General features: G+C 44.3%; 1 protein-coding gene across 1 annotated transcript in view; it reads right to left on the bottom strand.

Annotated features, from left to right (window-relative positions):
- The window catches only part of T265_04063 (hypothetical protein), a gene marked incomplete at both ends in the record, with an annotated part of 16,892 nt that extends 8,446 nt beyond the window's left edge, over positions 1-8,446 (bottom strand). Inside the window, 2 exons of the mRNA XM_009168698.1 lie at positions 8,140-8,395; positions 8,431-8,446. Of these exons, the coding sequence (XP_009166962.1) occupies positions 8,140-8,395; positions 8,431-8,446 (272 nt within the window). The remainder of the gene's footprint in view (positions 1-8,139; positions 8,396-8,430) is intronic.
- Between the last annotated feature and the right edge of the window lie 1,615 nt (positions 8,447-10,061).

A 10,061-nucleotide genomic window follows, 5' to 3' on the forward strand; every position in this document is an offset into this window, starting at 1 on the left:
GATTGGCGGAAAGTCGGGGACTGCGCCTACCTGATGAGCCATAAGAAGAGCGAAATCAATCGTGGGACGTCGAAGGATTTTCAAAAACCTAATGAGTAGTGCATTACGAATAAATGGTACTGACCACATTCTTGCTCATTTTCCTGTTGCATAATTCTAGTGTTCAACGATTAAACGGAAGTACTCGAGTTTGGACTTCCCTCATTTAATTTTAGGGTGCGTACTGTTTTTGATTCACGATAAAATTGAAACAGCCCTACCTTTCCGCACAGCTTCACGTCATAGATGGAATCCAGCTCAGAAAGAAGTTAGTGATGTTGAGAAGGCGGACAGTGTACTTATTGCTGTTGAAATTCATATCTACCACGCATTATGAGAATCGCCAAACACTAATGCCACAGCTTCATTACTTCTTGGTGTTGTGAAAAGAACGACCCGATCCACCGATGGGCAGGTGAGTCGAGCTTGATCTGAGCGGTTCACGCTATGTTTACGGTGTCAAACTTAAACTCAAATGTTTCACTCTTTATGGACTTTGAGCCCAATGGTAGTTGGAGAACCTTGGCGAGGTTGAAAGTGGAGAGCTTGAAATTTCAACACGACTTTGGCACCTGGTAGTTTCATTCACCATCGGTTTAGGCAATGTACGGTGCCCGATTGTCAGTGTGACAGCTGGATTTGGAGCCGACAGGGGATTAAAATCAGTGCAAGGAAGTAGACATAGTTCACGATACCGGTTTTCGCGGTTCCGCCCGATGCCCGTTTGGCGACGGAATGTAAGGGACTCTGAAACTACAAAGAGTTGGAGACGAGTATATCCATCAGAAAGGAGTTGTTTCAGCTGGAGGAATTATATTATTGTTTGGAGAATGTCGAATACCCGCAGGAAACAAAATGTTCAAACGGAATTCGGATTTCTACTACAGTCCTTCTAAGTATCCAGGTTTCCGTTGCTGGGTTATTCGATGGAAAAATATCTCACTCTCTAGCTGCTTGGTCACAACTTTTCACTTATGTCTTTATCGGTCGAGATTGTCTCTCCTGAAACCGAAAACGGACGGTAAGAAAGGGATTCCAGCACGGTGACCATTTGACCACGAGATACTTGGTACGGTTGGTTTCAGTCAACACAGGAGTCCTTGATGACTGTGTTCCTTTAGGTTATTAGCAGTCAGCGTCTACCTTGAATTGTGAAATAACGTGGCATAGCGCGCGTACGGTAGTGTCCCAAAGTAAATGAATTACATCTTGTCAGCCGTGGACCTTTCTGAGCAAATTTCCCGGGTCTATCACAGAGATGACAAACAGAGTTTCATCGGATCCTTAGTAGAAGGAAATTCCATTTCGAACAGTCCACATTTCGTCCTGATGTATTTATTCTTGTGAGTCCACACCAGACATATGAAGAGCTGGAATCGAGTTTCACTCTTACTAGAGCTCATCATCACCGCTGCGTGATCTGAATCTCGGACATTCGGGCTTAAGCTTTGTTCAACATGTTCACCGTGTATTTGTGGTTGGCTGTTATCTGTAACATATCCGATCGGCTGGGTGCCTGTATACAGAAAGTAAACCGCAGTCGGCTTGTGCGGAACCGAGTGTTGTTGTTGATAATTTATGCCCAAGGGAATAAGCCCGACGGTCAGACTCTCATAGGTCTGTTGACAGCCAACAGCCGGACTAAGCAGGAGGGCAAAATAATGAATAGCAGCACTGTTTTTTACCCCAAGGTGATGGCGCCGTGTCCTCCGAACTTCAGCGGGATGTAGAGCACCCTTCAAATAGAGTGGCATAACGGTGCTTTCTGGTGATACACACTATCACGGCACACCAGCGGTTGGATGACTACTTGGATTGCAGTCAAGTAGTATGCAAGTAGGGATAAGCAGCTCCGACTAAAAGTAGTTGCGAATCCGCCCTGGATACGTCATCAGTATTCCTCTGGTGGTCTAGAGTGATTACGATGGTGACCAGCGGATCATAATCAGACATGTGCGTATACATGCAGCACAGCTCGCTGTGCTTGTGCTGGACATAACACCGCCAATTCAGATGATGCACTGAGATGCGGAATGAGTCAAAACTCATCCAGCCTGTGCAGCTGGTAGTTTCCCAGGCCGTTCCAAATACTTAAGCTAAGATAACATATTTAAAACATCATAAAAGAGAGATTCAGTTGAGTCTCTCGTGAGAAACAAAGTTATATGCAAATGAGTTTATTTGCCGAAACACGAAGGGTGTTACAACAGCGGAATTATGGCGGTTTGCGATATCAGCCTCTGTTCTTCAGCTGGCCATACGTAGATTTTTTCGGCATGCGGTTATCTTTCATTCAGTTCACCTAGCCTGTCCAGCGTAACGGTTTACCTGCGATATCAGCCTCTGTTCTTCAGCTGGTCATACGTTGAATTTTCGGCATTCGGTCATCTTCCATTCAGTTCACCTGGCCTGTCCAGCGTAACGGTTTATGCAGTGAGGCGAACACAGGTTTTCTGATCTTGACTCGCTTGATAACCTCAGGGTTCGTGATTCGATCTGACCGGTGAATCTAGAGGATCTTGCGCATGCATTGTGGATGAAATTTATCAAACATTCTTGTGTGCCTTAGGATAGCGTCCCCGTTTCTCTACCATTTAGTGATGAAGAAAGCAAGACACTGCAGCGAATCGAGACCATGCAGACTAGACTGGGGTCTTTCAAAACAACAGAAAGCGACAGAAAGCAAGACTTGCTTCAACACTTAGAGAATGCAGTTCAATGTCAGTTGTCAGGTCCGTGGACAGGGCGGACAAGACTGCCTAATTAGGAGTAATCCTCACAAAACACCATTTTGCGGTCCTTAATCTGAGAAAACTGTATTATCTTTTGGGAACCTCCGGCTGGTTAGCAAAAGATTCGGCGAGTAGGACATAAAAGCTCTAATGCTTATACTACTAGCCACCTCAAGTGCATTTCCAGCCGCACCAGACTCTTGGCCTTTAAATCTTTCGATCGTATCGGTGAGTAGGATATAATAGCTCTAATCGTTATACTACTACCCACGTCAGGAGCGTTTCCAGCCGCACCGGATTCTTAGTCCTTAAGAGTCATAAAACCGCATGCGGTAGTATGTCAGCTGTCACAGTCAACCGTTTGGTGAAAGAATTCTGGTTCTCAGGTCAGTCTCTTCTAGCCGGTAGTTAGCTGAGGAGCAGTGTGAGTTTACCCCAAGGCCACCTCGCACTACAACTGCTCATCACACGGGATTCGTTTTTCTCTGTGTGGCTGCCATCTTGGTAGGGCTAGACCTTGATGGAGTTCTAGGCAGTGTCGCCCGTTGGATCGTTGCAACACTGAAGCTCCATTACCACGAATGGGTGTCGGCTTCTGGTCGATAGGGCATGCATATATATGGCGAACAATCGACGAGAGTAGTTCAACCGAAGTGCAATGGATTGTGAGACATGTGGAAATCGCATCCTCTGAGAGTGCGACCGAACGATCGGACCAAGCGGGACACATCAGTTTGTGAATGTAGAATACCGTACACGCAACTGACTGTCGGATATTTGTAAATTACTAACAACGCAGATCTGCTAAACAACCACGTATTGGTACTCGACTAGTCGGATTACTATTACTGGGTCTGCAAAATTAATCTCGTCCGTATTCGGTCTATTCTGCCCGTTACCATTCTTGACAGGCCTCGGAAGTATAAATATCGACAAGTCGGAGAAGCAGCCACTTGAACTGATCAGTAGGCGTGTACCCAGTGATATAATTATGGGCCTAACAAAATACAGCGCTGCTTCCCTCAAAGCATCTTCGGGAGACAATGTGTCTCTGCGAAGAGGATTTTTGAACTAAAAATGTACCCAGTGATATAATTATGGGCCTAACAAAATACAGCGCTGCTTCCCTCAAAGCATCTTCGGGAGACAATGTGTATCTGCGAAGAGGAAGAGCTTCCCTCACGAAAAATCAGCCTGATCGCCAGTGTTGAGATGTCATTTGTGTAAATCTTTCTGAGACCTGGGCGGTGACAGTAGCTACTGTTCATTCAGAAGCCATAGATTTTGACTAAAATGGTGTGGTTATTTCCACGGTAACGAAGCCACAGCTCAAGGAAATATGAACCAAACTCAGTGCAGCCCGTTCAGTTGAACAGTATCATAAACGAGGGACTCATCTTAGCGTCCTTTTGAGGCCAATTTAAGTTGCAAATGAGTGAGCGATCAGGATTATTTTGCTTAGTAAAACACTGAGCGCCACTGTATGTTCCATGACCGAAAACCCGAACAGCAGCATAGTGGATATCGTGAGATTTTATACAACTATGCTAATGGCGTTGTGAAAACCAGTACTATACGAGTTTAGGATGAGAATTACCACTTTCAGTGTTACGATTCACTGTAAGTGCAATGCGATGCATGCTCTCTTTTTTCCTGCAGAATATGAGCTTCAAAATGTGGACTAGTTCCACATTTTTTGGAATGCATTCTGATAGGTCTGCGTGCGCAATAACGGGGTAGTTTGTCGAGAAATCGACAAGGAATCAAGCCATACCTTACGGGTGTTAAATTAACAGTTGTCCGGAAATAAAAAGCAGAGCGACTGAGTTTGTTGTAGGTGCCATATGTTTCACTTAGTTGGCCACTGACGGTTTTGTCACATTAACCAGGGCGAAGTGCAAGTATCGTCAGACTGCTTGACAGAAATGTCCCACTTTTTCCTTGTTATTCAAGGGCAATATCCAGTTCTACATTTAGTAGGTAAAGCAACACAACTACCTGAATGAATTCTTTCATACCAGTTACTTTTTACCTCAGATTTATATGAATGTATTGTAGAAGTATGGCTCAGTGCACACACTCCTCACAAGACAGTGCGCTCCTACATGAAACGTGAGTTTGGCTGGCGTCGAACGTGTTCGTTCTTCAGAGTGAATAGAAGGGAAAAGTGCACTAAATTCAGGAAATACCGAAATCGACGTAGACTGGTTAAAAAACTCAACTGTTGTGATAAAAAAAACTTTTAGTTATGTGTAGAGCACTATTCTATTAGCACACGAGACCCAGATGAGTTAGAAATAACTTCTAAGAAACCAAACTGGATCACAGTACAGCAACATCTACTGGAACGCGTGCACCATTCTAATTCGGTCATGCAAGGTCATGCATACCTTAACACAATGCTAAAGAACTGGTCCATGTACAAAAATGGATTAGCAAAATAATCCGGGTCGCTGACGATGGACTGAACAGTGAGTAATTTGTTTCATTCATTTTATCAATCGCTTTCCTTGCTGGTCATGGAGCTCCTTGACTAGCATTTATCGGAGCGTTCACGAAGCAAACGTGTCCGGGCTAGCGTTTTATTCATTATGAAGACAGTACATATCACTGCCATCGCTGAATGCAATATACCAGTTGTAAATAATTGTACTTGACTGCCGTAGAAACATGAGAATAATCTTTATAAACAGCAGGAAGGAAGAGGAGGAATGGTGGCCTAGACCAAACAGTCGTGTATCTTTATGCGAAACAGCCAAGAACAAGGTGCCTACATCTGGAAACTGCAACGAAGTAAACGCATCAGAGCATCATACAAAAGTCAGACGCCACCAGTGTTCAAACACCTTTTTCCAACATCAGGTATTTAACGACAAATATGTTTTAACAAAGAAGCCCAACGACGAAGTCGACACGTGCTCGACAGCGCGGCCCGTTAAGTGTTTCTAGTAACGTGGACCCTCACGAAGAAGGCGTGAAGGTCGTAAGCAATCAGCCCGACTGTAACGGTTTTCATCTCCCATCGCCAAGTCGTAATCTATGCCTAAAACGCTGCGAGTTGAAAAGTGCTTGCTTTGGCAGGCGGTGGATGGGTGTGTAATACAAGTAATGCATGTCCTTGTTCAGCTGGAGGAACGGACCTGAGCAAACCAAAAACTTCCTATCAATGATACCCCAATGATACCAAAACACCCAGGACTCAAAGAATAGTTCTCGAGCCCTCTGGTTAGACCACGGCTTTCCACGCACATATAGGCTCCGTTTGGTATTTAAGGGATCATCCAGCTGAATTATGCTGCAGCCCCGAAGTGACAGCATCCTGCATCCAGAAGTCGCGGTGTTCCTCGTGGGCTCCAGTGATTAATGTGAACGCGCTGGGAAATGGGACATGCCGAGATTTCTGTGTCGCGCAGTCGTAACATCCCCATTCGCAACTGGTGTTTTCTTAAGTGGCCACAATAGTAGCAACACAACAAATCTGGTGGTTCTGAACGCATTCGGGTTTTTAACCGGTAGTTGTGCGCCATGCATTTAACCAGGAAAATTCACCAAAAATCTATATCAGACGAGAGTATTATCTGAATATATATATATATATATATGTATATATATACGCTAGAATGATTAGTTATCGTTGGTTGAACCTCTTCACCGGTAGCAAATAATGGGGACCAAGTTAACTTCATACTTTTCCAGCAATAAGAGGACGCCAGGTATCACTAGATCGCGCCTAAGTCCAGTGCTGCCGAGGAAAAATCATGATCGGTACGAGATTCTACAAGGTGTTCACCATTCTCAACATGCCTCAAATAAACATAACGCTAAGGCTCCCTACATAGGTAGTGAGATCTCCGGTGTCTGGCAATACATCTGAACCTTTCGTCTTCGATAGGAGGTTGAGGGTATGAAACCGCTGCCTCCTTGGATAAGGGCTATGGGACTGGTCACACCAACAGTTACGGGCAGTAGAAGACACGGTGACATTCCTGCAGAAAGGTCATCGGTCTTGATCTGTAGCTGCCAAATTTTCCAATTCATCAGCCAAATAAGAACACTCGAAATTACTTAGCCCATTAGGCTATCACCAACAGTGACTGCCTATCCAACCTTTCATAGTTGCCGCATGTTACTGTTCTCTAGAGATTAAGAATAGGCTACGAAATGAAGAGACTATCAATGTTTTTCTCAACACACCCTCTGTTTTTTGCAAGACAAAACCAATCATTTCAGCAGCAAAATAAAGTAGAAATGGTTCGATAATCAGCTACTGAAGATCCAAGATAATGTACAAGCATCTCTGGCTCACTGTGATATTAGTCTTTGCTTACCTTTTTAACAAACGCCTTCGTGTGCACCTTGGCCTACTTCTTTGTTGTGCTTCCGGATGTTTTGTTTTCATTCCCCTATAGTCTACTTACACGAATAAATAAGTTTGTGGGTGATTCTACGATGAATAGAGTTTGAACAGAACTTGTTTGTACAGGCAAACAGCAGCGAGAAGCATGTCAATACGTCTTTTCTAAATCTAACTTCAAATGATTATCTTTCACGTACGATAAACGGTTATGATTAGCTCGACCGTACATCATGCTGCCGCCCATACAGTAGCGTGAACATGGCTATTCTAATCATCGGTGACTGTTTACCAGCCGTTCAGTATGCCTCACACTGAAGTCTTCTTGGCAGATTTCGGTTCGCGAAATTCCGCAATCCTTAAAATCAGCCGAACTGCATTTCATTCAATTAGGTTTGGGAGGTGGCAGCTCCTGGCTCATTTGTGTACAGAGGATCGTTATCTGATATTGAAACTTCCTGTTTTGCACTCACGCAGTAATGTGTATTGTGCTGACGAAAACTTATCCAGCTGTTGTTGCTGGGTCCTGCCTTCCAGGATAGGGTCCCAGTGACCCTCTCTTAACTTGGCTGGAGTCGTTGCAAATGCAAGTTGTTTCAGTCAGTGGGATTCGTGCCACCAGTTTCTGTAGAGTGTCTACTGAGCACTTTAAAGATAAATTAATAAACATTTTGATTATACGGTAGGGAAAAATCAATCAAAACACCGATGTTACTGTCTAAGGTGATGTTGAGGATGGTGTTGACAATGAATCTAAGTCCATTAAGCCGAAAATGACCTAATATGAGATTCTGCAGGAAAGCGGCTATCCTACGAAAATTGGAATGGTTCCCAGGTGAAGCAAGATGAAAATAGCGAGGATTGCTAGAAGCGAGCCGAAATCTATCTCCACATCGCAATCTGTGATTTCGTGGCAGAAGCTGAGGGCTGTAAGTGGCTTACCGCATCCTACTCTATCATCGACATCTGAACAATCTGTACGTCACACACCGAACTGTGACTAGCTCGACTTACACACTCTTCACATCTACTTCCACTGAGTGATGTGCTGGTATTCGGTTCATGCTTGCCAAGCACACGTTTTTCACGCATTTCACAAACATCCTGGAGTCGTTTTCCATCGATTCCGGAGACGCTGCTCGACTTACACACTCTTCACATCTACTTCCACTGAGTGATGTGCTGGTATTCGGTTCATGCTTGCCAAGCACACGTTTTTCACGCATTTCACAAACATCCTGGAGTCGTTTTCCATCGATTCCCGGAGACGCTAGAGCGCACGTCAAGGCGGTCAGTTAAACCTACTCAGCCAGACAGCCATTATCCACGTCACATTCTTGAATCTTACATTTCAATCACTTCCAAGCTGAATAATACTAACTCATGATGTAAGGCTAAATTCATCCACATTACCAGTCTCGAATATGATACGGTGAACAATATTCACCGGTCAACGTCCCTTTACAAATTTCGAAGAAAAACAGGGAGATCCGCTGTACTACAAATTGCATTCACATCTGCCGCATTGGCGAACAGCTGAAGTACGAAAGGTCGGCAAAGTTAGGGTGATGTAATAAAAAAACCCGGAGGCTAGTGTCACTGCCGAAACACACGTACTGCCAGTAACATTGAATATAATCACAAGCATTTGGAGCGAATATGTATCGTTATTACATCCCAACTCCTGAGTCAGTACTCAAGACTAACCATATCTGGCCGCGCTTGACGCTCCCTGCTTAAATTACTCGCCACCGACTCCACATTACACCAAATTCTTCTGGAGAATACATTACCGTCGGATACATCGACTGTTTTACACTCAAGCTAGGAAGTCTCCTGTGTAAGCAAAGCCGCAACAGTTATCCAGGAGTCTCGAAGAATATTTTGTGTGTGGGATATTCATCTGAGACTGTTCAAAATAAGCCCGTGATAGGAAGTCTCCTGTGTAAGCAAAGCCGCAGTAGTTATCCAGGAGTCTCGAAGAATGTTTTGTGTGGGATATTCATCTGAGACTGTCCGAAATAACCACGTGGCAGAATGGGATCAAGATAATTCCCGCGAAGGTGACCTTGTTCGTATCTCTTTTACCAGGTCGGAAATAAATATAACGAACAGAATCGATCAAAACGGCAATTATCATTCAACCTGGTTAGAGTCGAAAATCAATAGTTAAGAGTGATAACACTGAGATGAGTTCACTGACGGTATCCATATCACATGATCCCACGTGTTGACTGGCTCCTCGAGCAACGACTTCTAAGACGGGAACTCTAATCATCAGGTGAATTTTATTCTTCTTCTGAGCTCCCCATAGACTGCCGACAGTGTGGTATTCGGGAATTTTAATGGAGACTACGTCCTGCATGTGAAACTGATCTGTACTGAGAAGTCGAGAATCATTATACAACTGTCTAATTAGATGAAATAGCTGCACAGAGCTTCTCGGCTTTCCCGCATAAACTGGCTTCACTTACAGAACGAAATCTCCACACTTTATCTCTTGCCTGGCGAGTAGATGGCTGATGAGAACTACATTTAGACATATAGGATAAAAAGTTCTGGTAGACATCTTTTGTAGTCTTCATGCCAGCACTTTACTAACCATACCGCCATGGAAGGGAAGACGGAGGCAGAGCAGCTTGGGTTTGGCCTTCTGTGTAGTTTACTGTATAGTCCACGCATGTTAGGAAGCCCAGTTCCTCAGTCAGATGTTCACTGAGCACATTTTTACTGATCCACCGTACATGCGACCGAACAACGCTGTCCACATCGGTTTCGGAAACCGACATAACCTGACATGATCACAACCGATTTAAATAATGCCTCTAAGAGCAACAGCAAGGTGAAAGTAAAACGGCCTACTGCCTCCCCCATCAATCATCGCAGAATGACTGCATCGATCCTATAGAATAACCCACGCGCTGACTTCACGCGAT

This window comes from Opisthorchis viverrini (genome assembly GCF_000715545.1).
Source record: "Opisthorchis viverrini unplaced genomic scaffold opera_v5_63, whole genome shotgun sequence".
Classification (NCBI taxonomy): domain Eukaryota; kingdom Metazoa; phylum Platyhelminthes; class Trematoda; order Opisthorchiida; family Opisthorchiidae; genus Opisthorchis; species Opisthorchis viverrini.